The sequence below is a fragment of the Neovison vison genome, chromosome 10 (assembly GCF_020171115.1).
Source record: "Neovison vison isolate M4711 chromosome 10, ASM_NN_V1, whole genome shotgun sequence".
Taxonomy (NCBI): domain Eukaryota; kingdom Metazoa; phylum Chordata; class Mammalia; order Carnivora; family Mustelidae; genus Neogale; species Neogale vison.
In genome coordinates, this window is record NC_058100.1 from 42,209,829 (window position 1) to 42,228,479 (window position 18,651).

General features: G+C 39.6%; 1 protein-coding gene across 2 annotated transcripts; it reads right to left on the minus strand.

Moving 5' to 3' along the window:
• Positions 1–60: 60 nt before the first annotated feature.
• Positions 61–18,595, minus strand: TFB2M (transcription factor B2, mitochondrial). 2 transcript variants are annotated; one of them, XM_044267078.1, is made up of 8 exons: positions 18,122–18,595; positions 17,229–17,272; positions 10,778–10,931; positions 10,397–10,545; positions 7,038–7,127; positions 5,064–5,126; positions 1,729–1,901; positions 61–465 (listed from the first exon to the last, which is right to left on the minus strand). In XM_044267078.1, the coding sequence occupies exons 1-8, from the start codon at positions 18,432–18,434 to the stop codon at positions 291–293; spliced, it is 1,161 nt and encodes a 386-aa protein (XP_044123013.1). In that variant the 5' UTR covers positions 18,435–18,595; the 3' UTR covers positions 61–290. The 2 variants fall into 2 exon arrangements, with proteins under 2 accessions (XP_044123013.1, XP_044123012.1); XM_044267077.1 differs by having other exon boundaries at positions 17,184–17,272.
• Positions 18,596–18,651: the final 56 nt, after the last annotated feature.

Here is an 18,651-nt window from a genome sequence, read left to right on the forward strand (position 1 = left end):
GTATGTCCACAGTTTATAGGAATTTAAAACAAAACAAATGCAATCTAATCAAATCCACAATTAAAAGTTAAGTTTTCACTTTATTTTTTGTGAATGAAATAGCAGCCATAGTTTTATCTAATTTGCTAAAAGTACCACCTTCAAAAGAAATTACCTGCCCAATCTGCAAAACAAGAATAGTTATCTTCTGTTGAAAGACTGGAAGCTTTTCAAACTTAGTTCTCTCCCATCTGTGCCGTAACTTCCAAATAAATCAATGGCTCCAGCTAATGTGTGGGCAGTCAAGTACCCTACACGATCATTTCTTCCATGCAATCATCAAATAGCCACCTACAAGATTCTTTGAAATACTCTATAGTTTCAAAAAGCTGTTTAAAGTCTTGAGGGTACAGATCTGTTATTTTCATGTCTCCATGTTTTCCCATTTCCTTCAATATAGCCGTTGCATTAACTGGACTCAATAACCTGCAAACGAAACACAAAGTAAATCTGCTTAATTCCTTTTTATAATCGCAGTAAATATTGGTAGAGATGGTTTCTATGCCCCATTTAAAATGCTTAACTTAGGGGCACATGGGTGGCTCAGTGGGTTAAAGCCTCTGCCTTTGGCTTAGGTCATGATCTCAGAGTCCTGGGATCAAAGCCCCGCATCAGGCTCTCTGCTCAGCAGCGAACCTGCTTCCTCCTCTCTCTCTGCCTGCTTCTCTGACTACTTGTGATCTCTGTCTGTCAAATAAAAAAATAAAATCTTTAAAAAAAAAAAAGATAAAATGTTTAACTTATGGATAAATAATTAATCTCATTTGTTTTAAGAGCTTGCATACAATGTATAGCTTTTAGTATCATTTCTAAAGTTTCACGGCTTACCTGTCACGAAAAAAGCAAATGTGGGCTTTAACACATTTTCAATTCTAAAACAACATTCTAGTCTAATATTGCCCTTCAAAAATATTCTGCCTACCTCTTTCATCTGTTAACTCTCTGCAAAAACAATCTTAACTCCATTTAGGTCCATGGAATAGTTCAGTAAGTACAAATAGCAGAAACTGGAATCCAGCAGATTTCGAAGAGGGAACAGTTTTCACCTCTTCATGTAATAATTACTGGTGAATAAATTATAAAGCAGAAAACTGCCTTATTTATTAGCTTGGCAAGAAACCATCAGTGAGCCTCTGACAATAACAACTGAACAAGTTTCATATGTTGGTGGAAACTATTTCCAGTATCTTTTGATTTTGAATGGAATCCTGGTCACAGGTGTAAACATGCTTTTAATTCAGAGATCACCAAGTGAATTTTAAACAATTTTTCACCACATTTTACCTATTTACTGCTTAATTTCTTATAGTCTTTTTTTTTAAGGTAGGCTCCAGGTAGAGCGTGAACTCACAACCCCAAGATCAAGACCTGAGCTGAAATTGAGTCAGAAGCTCAACTGACTGAGCCACCAAGTGTCCCAATTTCCTATATTCTTGATATTTTCATTTACAATACCTATTTAAATGAAAATGAAAATATCAAGAATATAGGACTATATGGAAAACTGAATTTTATTTTTCTTAAAATGTGCACCAGGGAAGGAAGTGTTGTGAAGAAACAGATGAGTGAAAACATGGTACCTCACTCTGTTACTCAAGATATACAAGATCCAGAAGATAGACCTTTAACATGAAAGTATGATTCTTCTATTAAATTGCTTTTATACTTGCTTTTATTCTTCTTACTTACTGTAAATGGTCCATTAGTCTGAAATTGCGCTTCATAAAACACTGCTTTAACATGTGAAAAAATATATCATAGTTAACAGATGTTAAATTTTCTGTAAATAAATTCTCAAGAGGAGTCAGTTGAATTAAACACATGTTTTCTTCTACTTGTTTATCTGTTTGTACTAATGGATTCTGGAAAGAGAAGAAAATAGTGTTAGTCATAAAATACTACCAGAGCAAGAGGGGGTTCGATTACTCATTCAAGCTAGTTGTTGGAAGGGGCAATTACCATACACTCTGAGCGCTCCTGTACACTCTTGCTGGGTGTGCCTAGAATGCAAGGCCCTAAGCACTGTTCACCTGGGCAGTTTCTCTGGGTTGTCTGCAGCACGCCACCGTGAGGGGTGAGATAATGGCTCTATCCAGGACAAAGAGAAGCATGCTTCATGTTTGCTATAAAAGAAGTGGATTCTCCCAGCTCTGTGTTTCAGAGCTTCAATGCAAGCTCCAGCATCTACTGAGGAACATCACGTTACCCCATGGAGGTGGGGGCAGTAAAGTCCTTGGTGTGATCTAGGAGTCTACCTGTGGGCCGTATCCATGGAAGAGTAACAGCTTATTAACTTTGAAGAAGGGTAAAATCAAATCCCAACCAGTACACTAACACGTACGGAATTTCTTCTATATTTGAGATACAACACCAGATCCTAAGGATAAAAAGGCATTATTGACTTATAATTTTCCCTTGGATATGTAAAAAACTATGGGGTTACGAACTATGGTTCACGGCCTGCCTGTTTTTGTATAGTCTGGATCTAAGAATGGTTTTTACCTTTGTAAATCATTGTTTAAAGAAAAAAAAGAAAAAGAAAAACAAAAAGAAAAAACAAAGAATAGAACAGAGGCTATTATGTGGGCTATAAAGCATAAAACATTTGCTGCTCGGCCCTTAACTGAGAAAGTCAGCCAACCTGCTCTAGTATACCATATTTGGATTTCTCTAAAAAGCACATGCCTTAATGTAAGGTTAAGATGTCTTTTCCTGGGGTGCCTGGGTGGCTCAGTGGGTTGAGCCGCTGCCTTCGGCTCAGGTCATGATCTCAGGGTCCTGGGATCGAGCCCCGCATCAGGCTCTCTGCTCAGCGGGGAGTCTGCTTCCCTCTCTCTCTCTGCCTGCCTCTCCATCTACTTGTGATTTCTCTCTGTCAAATAAATAAATAAAAATCTTTAAAAAAAATTAAAAAAGGATGTCTTTTCCCTCAGAAATTATCCCTCAGAAAGCACAGAGGCCTTATGTTAAGTCCTTTGGAAATTTCATATATTAGCTAGTGAGCCCTTACTTACTTCTCTAACTACATATACACACACATATGTATGTACATACACTTTTTTTAGTATATATACTCTTTGTGGAAGACCTATTGCCTGAAAAGGAAACTTTCAGTAATTTCGTTTCTAGTTTTGGATGCTTACAGTTGAAGGCATTAGTTTAAAAAAAAAAAAAAGGAAGGTAATGAAATTCAAAAAATATTTAGTAATTATTAATTAGAGAGGGAGATAACCTCATACCACAAAGTGTTGTATGTTGTTAATAAGAGTTTTGAAGTGACTTCAAAAAGCAAGCTGGCAGGGGGTACCTGGCAGGCTCAGTTGGTAGAGCATGCAATTCTTTGGGGTTATGAGTGCAAGCCCCAGGTTGGGCAACCCCGATTATTTAAAAATTAATTTTTAAAAAAGGGAAACTGGTGGATAGCTTTGTAGTTACAGATAACAGACTTGACAAATAGGGAAGAAAAAACTGTCTTGGTGTTAAATGGATGGCTATTTGTAGTTAGGAAAAAAGTTCCAGTGATAAAAATATGGCTTCCAAAAAGTGGAAAATCCGAAACAACTTGGATGGAAATAAGAATAACGTGCTCTGAAAACTGTTAAATGTCTCAAAGTTGCCTCTGCAGCAATTAGGAGCATGCTGGTATCAGAGACACAGGTGGAACATCTGAATCCAATTCTCTCAGGAAACATGGCATCTGGTTATCTTCCTTTCACCCATAAAGTCTGTATGTTTGGGGATCTGGGTGACTCAGTGGATTAAGCCTCTGTCTTAGGCTCAGGTCATGATCTCAGGGTCCTGGGATCGAGCCCCGCGTCGGGTTCTCTGCTTGGCAGGGAGCCTGCTTCCTCCTCTCTCTCTGCCTGCCTCTCTGCCTACTTGTGATCCTCTCTGTCAAATAAATAAATAAAACCTTAAAAAAAAAAAAAAAGTCTGTATGTTTAAATTAGCCAAAAAAACCTTTTTTAGTTTTTGCTCTAATCAGTGAAAAAATGATAGTTTGTGATATATAGGAATTTTTACTTTGCGGACATTTGGATAAGTTCCTAATGGACTTAAGCCAAAATAAATTACTCTGATTCTATTTTGTGATGCTACAAAAATATGCTTATGGAGAGTGAAATAGAGCTAAAACCTCAGTGATCACAACAATGACCACTGAAAAGTCAGATCATTTTTAAATCGATCACTTTCTTTTTTTTCTTTTAGTGGCAAGAATGAGAATAAAAACTGAAGTAGGCAAATGGGGCCTTTCAGACTGAAGTTAAACTTTGGATTGTTTTTTAAAATTCAGCTACTTCATTCCAATTTTGCTACAAGTCCCCCTGATATAAAGTAAACAGAAGATCACTTTATAATATCATCACTTTGGTTCTATAAAAAGGGGAAAACACAAACAAAAGCCTCAACCTCTGGGTAAGAAATAAGACATACCGGTTTATAAACACAATCATTATAAACAGTAATATGACACACCTCTGACTTTTAAAATGACATTTTTTTTAAAAATATTTTATTTATTTATTTGACAGAGATCACAAGTAGGCAGAGAGGCAGGCAGAGAGAGAGAGGAGGAGGAAGGCTCCCTGCTGAGCAGAGAGCCCGACGTGGGGCTCGATCCCAGGACCCTGAGATCATGACCTGAGTTGAAGGCAGAGGCTTTAACCCACTGAGCCACCCAGGCGCCCCTAAAATTACACCTTTAGTTTATCAAATTAGATGAACATTGTATTAGATGACTGTATTTTCCAAACTTGGGATGTATTCTCATTTCAAGAGATAGAGATGGAAGTCAAATTCTGTTTGAGCCTATTACTCTAGTATCCGCTGTATAATCAGCTGAAAATTACAATTCTCCTCCAAAATAATTTGAATTTATTAAAAGCAGTAAGGTATGTTTGAAAGAACATTTCCAAATATCGTTAAAGTAAATATTTAAATAAATACAGAATACCAGACAATCTTAAAAAAACAACAACAGGATGTACCATTTAGAGGGAAAAGAAAAGGGTATTCATTCTTACCTTATTCTTCACCTTTTCCTGTCCCCCACTGTGGCGGTATACGCCAAACGAGGACCAAGGCTCCTTGAGGGAAGGTAAACAAAACCAAAAACATTTTAGTTCTCTTCAAAGTGCCCTGAATTATTACTGCCTCTAAACAACAGAATGAATTAAATTCAAGTCACCATTCTAACTGGACTTAAGAAAAACAACATGGGATAGTTAAATCATAAACTTTCCTCTTCTTTCTCTCTTTCTCTGACAGAGAGGGAGATCACAAGTAGGCAGAGAGGCAGGCAGAGGGGGTGGGGGAAGGAGGCTCTCTGCGGAGTAGAGATCGCAATGTGGGGCTCAATCCCAGGACCCTGAGATTACGATCTGAGCCAATGGCAGAGGCTCAACCCACTTAGCCACCCAGATGTCACTTCCTCTTTTTTTTAAGATAAGTAGAGGAGAATCAAAGGGCTATCCTGACATTGCTGATCTCTTACTTACTTAGATAGAGTATCATCCTTAATATAATTACATAAATAGGTCCTTTAGTTGGCTTAACAGCTAAAATTTCCATATTTTCATAATCAGATTAGGGGCCATCAAATCAACACTGACATTAATGAATGGCAAAAGTCAACACCGGGCCTTTGAAAATAAATACTACAGAACAAAAAAAGAGAAGACTCTCCAGAAAGCTAAAGTCCTCAGGAATCTTTTATGAAGAAACTAGCCGATAAGGAGAGGAGGGAGGCCCAGATAAAAAGCCAAGAGAATGAGAGATCACTGAGGTAATAAAAGATGAGGGACACCAAGAATGGCAGTACCAACGTTACATCGTACAAATGCAGGGTCAGTGTTGTGAACACAAATGTGAAAAGATCTGGGAATACAGGAAAAACAGTATAGGCGTAACAGATACTAAGGACAAGGAACAGAGACTCAATCTAAGAACCTCATGCATTGGAGGAAAAAACAGAATTGGAACAAAAGCTAAGATTAAATGAGTAACATTCTAATGACTAAGTATGCACACTGAGGGGCTTAACTGGCTTCTGGACAACAACACTGAAGGGACTACATGGAGATACACATGATGAATTAATTAATTAGTTGATTAATTAATTTTTAAAATATTTTATTTATTTATTTGACAGCGACACAGTGAGAGAGGGAACACAAGCAGGGGGAGTGGGAGAGGGAGAAGCAGGCTTTCTGCTGAGTTGGGAGCCCGATGCAGTGCTCAATGCCAGGACTCTGGGATCATGACCCGAGCCAAAGGCAGACGCTTAATGACTAAACTGCCCGGGTGCCCCTATAATGAGGTTTTTAACTGGCCACTGAAAAGTTAGGAAAAATGTCTAGTGATGAGAGGAAAAAAAACCCTTGTATTAGCTATTAAGTGAAGAAAAATAAGATACAAAATAATATACTCTTTACTATTTAAAGAAACCAAACAAAACAAAACAAAGGAAAAGTAAAAGGCTACAAATAGGCCACAAGTGTCAATAGTGACCTCTGGGTGGTGGAATTGTAGTGATGAGTCTTTAAAATTCTTTTCTTCTTTCCCTCTCTCTTTCTTTCTTGTCTTAAATTTTTATAATGAGCATATATTAATTTTATAATCAGAGAAAAATATAAACATTTGTGACAAAAACATAAGCACCAAGTTACCTTACTCTATTATCTTCAATAGCTGGGGAAAATAATAAATTAATTTTTCATTTTTCTCCATTTCCTGGTCACAAAAATATAGCCTCTTTAAAAAACAATTAAGTTCAGGGGCTGGGGGCCTGGGGTAACTGGGTGATGGTCATTAAGGAAGACACATGATGTAATGAGCACTGGGTGTTTTATATAACTGAGAATCACTGAACTCTACCTCTGAAACTAGTAATACATTCTAAGTTAATTAACTGAATTTAAATAAAATAAAATTTAAAAAATAAATAATAAAAAATAAAAATCAAGTTCTCTTTTGCAATTCAGAAGGATTTTACTCACCACATGCAGAAGCTTAATATTACAAGCTACTTGCCAGAGCACACTTAATGCTTGATACAAGTGTGGATTTTGGGGATTTGCCACGAGTTTCTAGTAAAAGGAAAATAAAAGTTACATGTTTACATAACCATAAGCAATCAAAACATAATTCTGAATCTTAAAAGTCATATCTTAATAATATTTAGAAATTAAAGAAAATTCGAATTGAAAATCTTAACCGTAACCATTTCAAAGAAGAGAAAATCTTTTTAAACTTCCACACTGAAATGTATCATCATGTACACTTAAAATATAATGTATGTGAGACTGATTTCCTTCAGCCAAACCCCCATCAGGGCAAAATATTATTAAAGAAAAAAATGAAACAAAAATGTACAATGACTCTGGAGAAGAACAAGTGTAGGTCAGAAGTATGTATCAAGTGGGCTAGTAAATTTTGAGTCAAGAATTATTCCGGCTGACACCTGAAGGACGAGCAGTTTCCACAGTGAATGAGAACAGGACAGGACAGCAAAAACGACACATGAAAAGGTCCATGGTAAAGGCAGCACTAAAACATTTCCCCAGTAGCAAGATAAAAATTGATGAAGTGTTACCCGTTTCTCTTCTTGCAATCTTTTTTTTTTTTTTAATATTTTATTTATTTATTTGGCAGAGAGAGAGCATGCACAAGCAGTGGGAGTGGCAGGCAGAGGGAGAGGGAGAAGCAGGCTCCCCACCGAGCAGGGAGCCCTATTTGGGGCTCGATCCCAGAGCTGAAGGCAGATACTTAACTGCCTGAGCCACCCAGGCACCTCTTCTCGCAATCCTTCATGTATGTAATGTATGTACAGCCTCAAGGTTCTGAGTCCCCTGATGCTTTCCACGGACAGTCACTATTTCCTTACTGAGTCTTGGTGAGTAAATCACCCTTTCATTTCTTATTCCACTACCCTAACCCATAACTCCTACATACGCAGAAGCATCTCATGTTACCATGGATTAGAAGATTGATAATGTGAAGCATTCTGAGCAGAAAAGAAACATTACTCTCAAGACATTTTATAAAGAACTTCAGAAGGCTCTTTAATTTCAGAGAGTAGAGTCTAAAAAACTCTAAATATCCCTGTTAAAATACATGGAATCAGCAAAGTTGAAGGATATAAAAATCACACAAAAGTCAATCATATTTCTATACACTAACAATGAATAATCTAAAAAGTAAAATTGAGAAAACAACTCCATTTATAACAACATCCAAAAGAGTAAAATACTTAGGAATCAGTTTAAACAAGGAGGAGAAAGACTTGTACACTGAAAACTACAAAACACCAAAGAAAAATATTAAACATAAATGGAAAACAACCTGTGTTCAGATTGGAAGACTGACCAATGTTAAAGTGTCAGTACTACCCAAAGTGATCGACAGAGTCAATGCAATCCATATCAAAATTCCAACTTTTTTTTCCACAGAAATAGGAAAATCCATCCTAAAATTCATATGGAATCTCAAGAGACACTGAATAGCCTAATGCAATGAAATAGAACACCCAGAAACAGACCCTCATGTGTATGACTAAATGATGTTTTGACAAGGGTACCAAGGCCATTTGATGGGGGACAGTCTTTTCAACAAAAGATGCTGGGAAAACTGGATACCCATATGCAAAAGCATGAAGTTGGACCCTTACCCAACATACCATTAAAACAAAGTAATTCAAGATGGATCAAAGACCAGAATATAAAAGCTGAAATTATAAAACTCTTAGAAGGAAACGTAAGAAAAAAAGGCTTCATGACATTGGATTTGACAGTGACTTCTTAGCTATGACACCAAAAGCACAGGCAACAAAAAGAAAAAATAGACAAACTGGACTTCATCAAAATTAAAAACTTTGGGACTCAAAGGACACAACAGTGTGAAACAGCAACTCATAAACGGGGAAAAATATATGCAAATCACATATATGAGCACAGGTTAATACTGAGAATATAGAAATAACTCCTTAAACTCAACAGAAAAAACAAAAAAAACAACCCAAAGAAAAGGGCAAAGGACTTTCACAGACATTCTTCCAAAGATGATATACAGTCTATAAGCACATGAAAAGATGTTCCACATCACCAGTCAAATCAAAGCACTACAACAGGTATTAAAAACAAAACAAAACAGGAAACAAGTGTTGGGGAGAGCATGGGAAATTGAAACTCTCGTGCATTCCTGGTAGGAATATAAAATGGTACAGACAATATGGAAAATAGTAGGGTGGGTCCTTAGAAAATTACAAAATTTAAAACAAAAATTAAAAATAGTACTGGAGTGATTGGTTGGCTTAGTAGATTAAACAAACATCTGCCTTTGGCTCAGGTCATAATCTAGGGGTCCTGGAATCAAGCCCCAAGTTGGACTCCCTGCTCAGCGGGGGTCTGCTTCTCTCTCTCACACTCTGTGTTCTCTCTCTCTCTCCACAAAAAAAAAAAACCAAAACCAAACGAAAAACAAAACAAATTAAACTTAAAAAAAAATCTTAAGAAGATTCTCTCTTTCCCCGTTTGCATGCTTTCTCACTGGCCCCCCACCGTCAAATAAAAAAATCTTAAAGAAAAAAAAGTATTGCCATAAGATCCAGTAATTCCACTTCTGGGTATACACTCAAAAGTACTGAAAGCCGGGACTGGAAGAGGTATTTGTACACCAAAGCTCATGGCAGCATCATTCACAACAACAATAAAGTAGAAGCAACTCAAATGTCCTTTGACAGATGAATGGATAAAGAAAAGATGGTGGGTGTATGTATCTATGTGTATATGTTTGTGTGTAAAAAATAAATAAATGTACACAAACACACACACACGGACGTATGCAATGGTGTATTTTTCAGCCTTAAAAAGAAAATGAAATTCTGACACATGCTTTGACCTGAATGAACCATAAAGGCTTTATGCTAAATGAAGTCAGTCAGACACTAACTACAATACTCTACGATTCCACCTATGCTGAAGTACCTAGAATAGTCAAAGTCATTGAGACAGAAAGTAGGACAATGTTTACCAGAGGTTCAGGGTGTGGAGTAATGCTTAATTCGGTATGGGATGGTAAAAGTGTGCTGAGAAGAAATAGATGGTGGTACACTTTTATGACAATGTGAACTTAATGCCATGGAACTGTACACTTAAAAATGGTTAAAACAGTAAATATGTCATGTGTATTTAACCACAAAAAAACCTCGAATCTAAAGAATGCTCTACAAAATTTAAAATCCATCTTAATACTCTCAAATGCCATGAGCTCAAATTAAAGTCATTCAGATTAACACCACTCAGAGACAGATCACAAAACTCTTCCAAAACAAGTACATCAAGTACTTGTAATAACATACCTCATATTCTTTTTCAGTAATAAACATATTTAGTTCTACTCGTCCATAACTAAATATAGAAGTAGAAGAATACAGGTCATATAAAAGTTTCCAAAGTATCTTTTTCTCATTTTTTGATGGGAAGATTCCAACTACTCTTAATGGGGTATCTGTTAGGAATACAAGCAAAAATATTTGAGTAAATTGTTAAAATTTTTCCTAAAATCGTATTTTATTGAGTCAGACTAACTCTACAAGCTATATAAAATCAACTAAAATGACGCCTCGGCATCTTCCATGGCCATCCATGGAACTGCTCGGATTCAGTCTATGTGAGGGCAAAACCACAGTCACCTGAGAGCACCTGTTCACACACTCTACCACCCAGGCAGGACGCATTACCTTTTGACCAAGGAACTGCTTCTATTCCCAAATGCCGAAAAAGCGTTTCTGAAATCATGATGGGAGGTTTTACTATTCCAAAATTTCTAGGGTCCATTTTAAAGAAGTCACAGTAGACCACTTCTAGTTTTCCATTCATCTTTTTCTGCAGGGACTGAAGAGAGACAGAGATAACAGGTTTAAAATTGTCAGTGTTAGGGAGACTTTGTACCCACTCAAAGATCTACTTCAAAAACTTTATCCTAGGGCGCCTGGGTGGCTCAGTGGGTTAAGCCGCTGCCTTCAGCTCAGGTCATGATCTCAGGGTCCTGGGATCCAGTCCCGCATCGGGCTCTCTGCTCAGCAGGGAGCCTGCTTCCCTCTCTCTCTCTCTGCCTGCCTCTCTGCCTACTTGTGATTTCTCTCTATCAAATAAATAAATAAAATCTTTAAAAAAAAAAAAAAAACTTTATCCTAAAATTTAAAAGAGAAATCAATTAATGCCTGAAAAGCAATCAAAGTACAGTATTACTGAGAAAAAGCCCCCAAGCCAAAAAACCTTCAACAAATTCTCACTTATCCTCTCACTTTTTCTACTTTTTCTCAGTGCCTTCAGCTACTCAGAAAGCGTCCTCACACTAATCTGATTGCTTAGTGGCAGCCGCCTGGAGTATCAGCGGAGACTGCGAGACCACACCTGGGCCCAGGCAGAGAGCCGCAACATCTGCTGGCTGTGGCCAGATGCTTCGGAGTAGAGGGGGAAAAATTATAAAAAAAAAAAAAAATTTTTTTAAAGATTTTCTTTATTTGACAGAGATCACAAGTAGGCAGAAAGGCAGGCAGAGAAAGGAGGAAGCAGGGTCCCCGCCGAGCAGAGTCCGATACAGGGGTTGATCTCAGGACCCTGGTATCGTGACCTGAGCAGAAGGCAGAGGCTTTGACCCACCGAGCCACCCAAGTGCCCTCAAAACGATAAAAATATTAAAGTTAAATGCTGACAGTCCTGTTTTTACTAGTCCTTTTTTAATTAGTCCTTTACCAGATGAACCTGGCTATCCTCATCGTGTAGGTCACTTTCCCTTTTCCCCTTTATTTTTCATTTATGTTTTCTAAAGACAGAAGCAAATACAGAAGGAAAGCTCCTTGTCTGCCATAAAAGAGGTCCGATATACCTCCATCTTTTCACTGCCCTGATGTGCTCATTCTGTTGTAGCACTGGACATCTTAGTAATGAGAGCAAGGGTTAGCGACAAGACTCCATAAACATAATTTGAAGTCACAATAAACAAACAAACAAACAGAAGAGTTCAATGGGACTTAAAATGCATTCTGAGATTCTCATGCACAGAAAATTCTATTGGTATATATTGAGGTTTCAAGAATTTGCAACTTAGAGTTATGAAATAAAAAACCCAATTTTTATTTTTAATGTCTATTTATTTTTTAAAAAGATTTTATGTATTTATTTGAAAGAGAGTGCATGCTCATGAGTGGGGGTGGGAGTGGGGCAGAGGGAGAGGGAGAAACAGACTCCCTGCTGAGCAGGGAGCCCAAAGCTCCCAGGACTCCCAGGATCATGACCTGAGAAGCAGGCAGAGGCTTCACCAACAGCCACCCAGGTGCTCCAAAAACCCAATTTTCCTTAAGTGTTTGATTTCAACCTATAAATCTTATTTTATTTCTAAATCTAGTAAATTCTAATCATTTTTATGGAGAGCCTTGAGAAAGACTAGGGAAGGAACAGACTTGGGTAGAAATCAGGTACTTTTGGTCCTGTGAAGTTTGAGATTCCTCTTACATGAACCAGAGAATAGGAAGTGGAGATGCCAGGTGGGAAGCTGTAGACCTGAACAGGAAGATTAGTGGAGTGGTCCAGGGTAAAGTTATAATTGGTAAAAATTTTGCTTGTTGGAGGTTATTAAAGCCAGGGGTACAGATGAGATCCCCTAAAGAGAAGCACAGAAGACGAGGCCTGAGGATGGAGTAACTCCAGAGTCTCACGAAAAGCTGGGAATAAGCCAAAAAATGTACAGAAGAGAACCAGAGTGTGTGTTATGACAGCTAGAGAAAAAGAACACTCACTTGATGCTTATCTTAAAACAGATTATCTTGAAATTCTTACAAACTGTTCTGTTTGGAGAGCAACAAAATAACCTCAGAAGTTATTCAAGAGTCCTATTTTAATCTTTGTAACTAAGAAAAGCTAATGAATTTTGGCTTGATAGAAATGTAAAAGGAATGTATACATTCAGACTTTGTCCCACTCCTATTCTGAAAGTATGTTTTTGTTTTTGCACCTGTTATGTACCATGCAATAATGGGAAAAATGATATGACAGCCAGAACTCCAGAATAATTTAGTTCTATAATAATAGTGAAATCACATTTAAAAACCCAACTGCATTTAGGATTCAAACCCAGGAAGCACAGGGCAACAGGGTGGCTCAGATGGTTGGGTGTCTGCCTTTGCTCAGGTCATGATCTCAGGGTCCTGGGATCAAGTCCCACATTGGGCTCCCTGCTAAGAGGGGTGTCTGCTTCTCACTCTCCCTCTGCTCCCCCTGCTTGTGCTCTCTCACTCTCTCTGTCAAATAAATAAATAAAAACAAAATTAAAAAAACAAAAACAAACAAACCAGGAAGCACAGCTCATCTTATTTAAATCGCAGCAAGAGGGGCACCTGGGTGGCACAGCTGATCAAGCATGCTCTTGATTAGGGCTCAGGTCATGATCTCTGGGTCATGAGATCGAGCCCCACATTGGGCTCCATGCACAGCCAGGAGTCTGCTTGTGATTCTCTCTCCCATGTCCTCTGCCCCTCCCCTACCACCCCCGCTCTAAAATAAATAAAATGTTTAAAATAAAAACAAATTGCAACAAGATCCTTTACCAGTGGGCATTAATGTCTCTATTTTATAGATGAGAAAAACCAAGGTCAAACAGATTAAATTACTTAATTGCCCAAGGGTCCTCAAGGTAGCAGGATGGCTAGAGCGACATTCAGCCTGACTTGAAAAGACTGTCTTCTATCTCTGCTGAAATACCACACCATTTGCCACAAAAGCTGAGGGCTCTTCAACTGAACATGCACAGCTCTTTCTGCAACAGTAGTTCTTGTTTCCAAAAAGGAATATATCATGATTTATTATTACAGAACACAATTTGAAAACTTATCTCTAGCATATCCAGATAGGAAAACTGCTCCTGCTGAAACACTGTTCATGTGGAGCCTTATGAATTTTATTAGAGAGGGTGGGGGTTCTACTGTTAAACAAAAATTCTGATTTGAGCATCATCCTTGAAAATTTTTTCAGTTTTTAGGAGCAAAATTCTGGGTGGCTAGAAGCATTGTAGGCTGAGAGCACCACTTTAAAGCTGTGATTTACAGCCACAAGACTTCTATTTATTTCATTTTTAAAAGATTTATTTCAGAGGGAGACATCACAGGCACCCACACATACAAGCAGGGGGAGGGGCAAATGGAGAGAGAATCTTCAAGCTGACTCCCGACTGAGCGAGCAGTCCTACTCAGGGCTTGATCTTACAGCCCTGAGATCACGACCAAAGCCAAAACCAAGAGTTGGACACTTAACTGACTGAGCCACCCAGGCTCCTAACAAAACGTTTACTTAAATGGTTATTTCTCTTTTATTCTGGCAAATAGATGAATTCACATTAAACCTTATCTGAATGGCTTTTCCCTCTGTCATAATGATGGTTAGTTAATAAGAGTGGATACCTCCTGAGGGCTGAACTTTAGTGCTGAGGGGAGACGTGGGGAGTTAGAAAGAAGCTGAAAGCTGGAACTGGAACATAGTCTTAGTTCTAACCAAAGACTGGATCTGATCAGACTGATCTGGTGTTTACTCTGCAGTTTCAGAAACATTTATGACGAATATTCCTGTATTTGTTATAGGAAACTTATGCGTGTCATGAACTTTCTAGCCCCCATGATTCCATTCTTCATGGAATCATGGATTTCAAATTAACATGAATCTTGATTTTCCAAGAAAGCCAACTACTGTGTTACTGGTAAGAAACTAAATAGACATTTTTAAAAAAGATTTTATTATTTATTTGACAGAAAGAAAGTGAGAGCAGGAACACAAGCAGGGGGAGTGGAAGAGGAAGAAGCAAGCTTCCAGCTGAGCAGGGACACCGATGTGGGGTTTGATCCCAGGACCCTGGGATCATGACCTGAGCTGAAGGCAGACGCTGAAGGACTGAGCCACCCAGGAGCCCGTAAATAGACAGTTTAATGCTTTTTAATTGTTTTGTAAACATGCAGATTAACCTTCAAACACAGGCCTTGGGGCACTTGGATGGCTTAGTCAGTTGAGTGTCCAACTGTTTGATTTCGGCTCAGGTCATGATCTCAGAGTCTTGAGATCGAGTCCTGGCTCAGGCTCTAAGCTGGGCATGGAACCTGGTAAAGATTCTCTCTCTCTCTCCTGCCCCTCAAAAACAAAACTAATCCTTTTTTAAAAAGATCAAAATAGGGGCGCCTGGGTGGCTCAGTGGGTTAAAGCCTCTGCCTTCGGCTCGGGTCATGATCCCAGGGTCCTGGGATCGAGCCCCGCGTCGGGCTCTCTGCTCTGCGGGGAGCCTGCTTCCTCCTCTCTCTGCCTGCCTGCCTCTCTGCCTACCTGTGATCTCTGTCTGTCAAATAAATAAATAAATAAATAATCTTAATTAAAAAAAAAAAAAAAAAAAAAAAAAAGATCAAAATAGGGGCACCTGGGTGGCTCAGTGGGTTAAAGCCTCTGCCTTCGGCTCAGGTCATGATCCCAAGGTCCTGGGATCAAGTACCCGTATCAGGCTCTCCGCTCAGCAGGGAGCCTGCTCCCCATCCCCTGCCTACTTGTGATCTGTCAAATAAATAAAATTGTAATAAATAGATAAATAGATAAATAAAAAGATAAAAATAAAAACTACTTTGTTTCTAATTCCTCAAGTGAAATTGAAATTGCAGATGGCTGTGGTGACTAAATCACACTTCATAATCTTTCTTCAATTTTGTGTTCTTTTCTCCTCATGTTTTTTTGGGATCCCAGCAGATTCAGCATCAATTAAATAATCTGGCTAAACCCCTAAATTTCTCGGGCACCTGGTTGGCTCACTTGGTTAAGCACCTGCCTTAGGCTCAGGCCATGATCTCAGGGTCCTGGGATGCAGTCCCACATTGGGCTCCCTGCTCCACTCACCTTCTCTCTCTCCCCCTGCTGGTGTTCTCTCTCTCTCTCAAATGAATAAATAATTTTTTTTACAATATTTTATTTATTTATTTGACAGACAGAGATCACAAGTAGGCAGAGAGGCAGGCAGAGAGAGGGGAGGAAGCAGGCTCGCTGCCGAGCAGAGAGCCTGACGCGGGGCTCGATCCCAGGACCCTGAGATCATGACCCGAGCCGAAGGCAGTGGGTTAACCCACTGAGCCACCCAGGCGCCCCAATAAATAAAATCTTAAAAAAAAAAAAAAAAAATCCTTAGTTCTTTTCAAATCTGTCAGTTGTAGGATAACAACCATCTAACATGCAACGTTTTATTTAAGAAATAAACAACTGGATTTGGTGGACATTTTCATAATTTTTTGTTGTCATCCTGCACTTTTTTAGAAGATTTATTTATTTGACAGAGATTGAGAGAGCACAAGCAAGGAGAGCGGCAGGCAGAGGGACTCCCCTCCGAGCAGGGAGCTCAATGTGGGGTTGGATCCCAGGACCCTGGGATCATGACCCAAGCCGAAGGCAGATGCTTAACTCACTGAGCCACCCAGGCGCCCCTTGTCCTGCACTTTTAAATACCATTGTATGTGGTTTCAGGAATTTGGCACCAGGAAGTACAAGCTTCCTAAACTGAATCTAGAGACTCAGGAGGGAAGGGAAAGAGAAGGGAAGAGGCTGGCGGTGAGACAAGGTATTTCTACTTCACTGTTAATGTGAACCTGTCTGCCATAAAAGCAGAATTCACTGAAAAACCCATTTGGATAATGCTTTCCCCACATGCTACTGTATTTGACCATAACAAACCTTTCTTGCCTCTGAAACCCTAAATCCAGAGTTAACATAGTCCTATTAACCTAGATTCTAAGTTCACAGAAAGCAGAGGCACAGGATACCCTATGAGAGATAAGGAAACAAGCCTAGAGATGTCAAGTTACACACTGTTCAAAGTCCCCCAACTAGTCTGCAGCAGAGACAGAATCAGAGAACAAGTCTCAGAACTCCAATATTTCAGTCATTCAACAAGCACTGATAGCTCTATGATACTAATTATGCTATGTTCTAGTCATGGGAGATAAAATATATTTACAGCAAGGCCCCCCAAAGTGATTCTATAAAAATAAATTGGGTGTTTAATTTTCCCTTCCCTAAATACTCAAAGATAGCTAGCTGAACAATAAATTAGTTTAGAAACTAAAAGGATACCTCCAAATGTGGAAGAAAAGTTCTGTTACTTTCAAGGGCAATCACCTTGGCCTTGCTTTCAAGTAATGCTTGAGTCAGGATTCCAGGACCTAGTGTTATTAACAGAAGGAAAAAATTTATTTGCAAAAGAAACAACTTTTCTCAATATCGACTAGAGTCGATGTTTCACACATATTACTTAATTCTGACCCTCACAACATTCCCAAAGAAGATACTACACTCCTCATTTACACACAGGAAACCTGGGGATTACATAAAAATCATGTGACTCTAACATCACAACTGATAAATGATGCTGCTTGGCTTTGAATCTATTCTGTCAAAGCCAAAGCCTCTTAATCACAATGTTTTACTGTCCCAGGAAAAACAAACAAAGTTGCCTTTAGCATACCACTTATTCATGGACTCTAACCAGGAAAAGATACTGTGAAACCTAAACAGAACTGACTCAGGACAAGCCCTGCTCCTTAAAAAAAAAAAGTACTTTTTGCAGGGGTGTCGGGCTGGCCCAGTTGGTGGAGCACGCGACTCTGGATCTCCTGGTCATAAGTTCGAGCCCCACATTGGATATAAAGATTACGTAAGAAATAAAATAAAATCTTCACCAAAAAAAAAAAAAAAAAAGCACCTTTCAGAAAGTCTATACATCTTACGTTCTAGGCCTCCTGCTAGGGTCTCTAGGAGGAGTATGTGAAAGATAGAAGTTCTCTGGGGAGGGACTTGCAAGTATTTTGAGGAGACCGTAAAATCTAGGAGCACGTTTTATCAAATGCTGCGTCAAGTGCAAACTGCTGCGGAAATATTTCCTGGTGTCACGACCGGGACCGACCATCCCAGCTGCTCCAAGGGGTCATGTCTTAAACGGGCCCCCACGGACGGTCGAGGGAAAGTGGCACGAGCGATGAACTCCAAGGAAAGGTGGTCCCCGGCCGACTCACCTGGATTGCACTCCAGGAAGAGCTGGTCAGGGCTTTTCGCCTCTTCCTTCAGGATCCGCACCAAGGTCGTGGCCAGGTTCGGATTGGTTATGTAACTCTTGCGCTCTGAGCGGTACTTGGGCAACCACGAGTCTGAGTCTTTGAAGCCCTGACGGGGCACCCGCTTCGGCTGGAGGTCAGCCAAGCCCCGGCGGTGCCCCGCGGGGACGCCCCTCCACCTCGTCCCTCCAGACCCCAAAGCGCAAAAGCGACCAGCACCGGCCAAGGCTGAGAGCGCCAGGCGCCGGGGGAGCCCTGCCACCGGGACCGACATCTTCAGCCTCTACGGTCTGTCCCAACGTCCCCGGAGAGCGTCACACCGCCAGCCGGCTCCGTACAGAGCACTCCACGTGTAACATCTCCCCAAAACCAGACTAGGCCCGGCGCTACAAGACACTACAAACTGCGCATGCGAACGGTCCCTTCTTCTTGCCGTTTCTCTCACTTCCGTTTCCGTCCGGGTGAGCCTCCCGGGGACTGTGAGTGGACGG

Coding starts and splice junctions, on each gene's coding strand:
- TFB2M (XM_044267077.1), bottom strand. CDS start 18,434: ATGTCGGTCCCGGTGGCAGGGCTCCCCCGGCGCCTGGCGCTCTCAGCC. Junction 10,546..10,777: donor AGCAGTTCCTTGGTCAAAAG/GTAATGCGTCCT, acceptor TATTCCTAACAG/ATACCCCATTAAGAGTAGTT. Junction 7,128..10,396: donor TTACTGAAAAAGAATATGAG/GTATGTTATTAC, acceptor TCCTTTTACTAG/AAACTCGTGGCAAATCCCCA.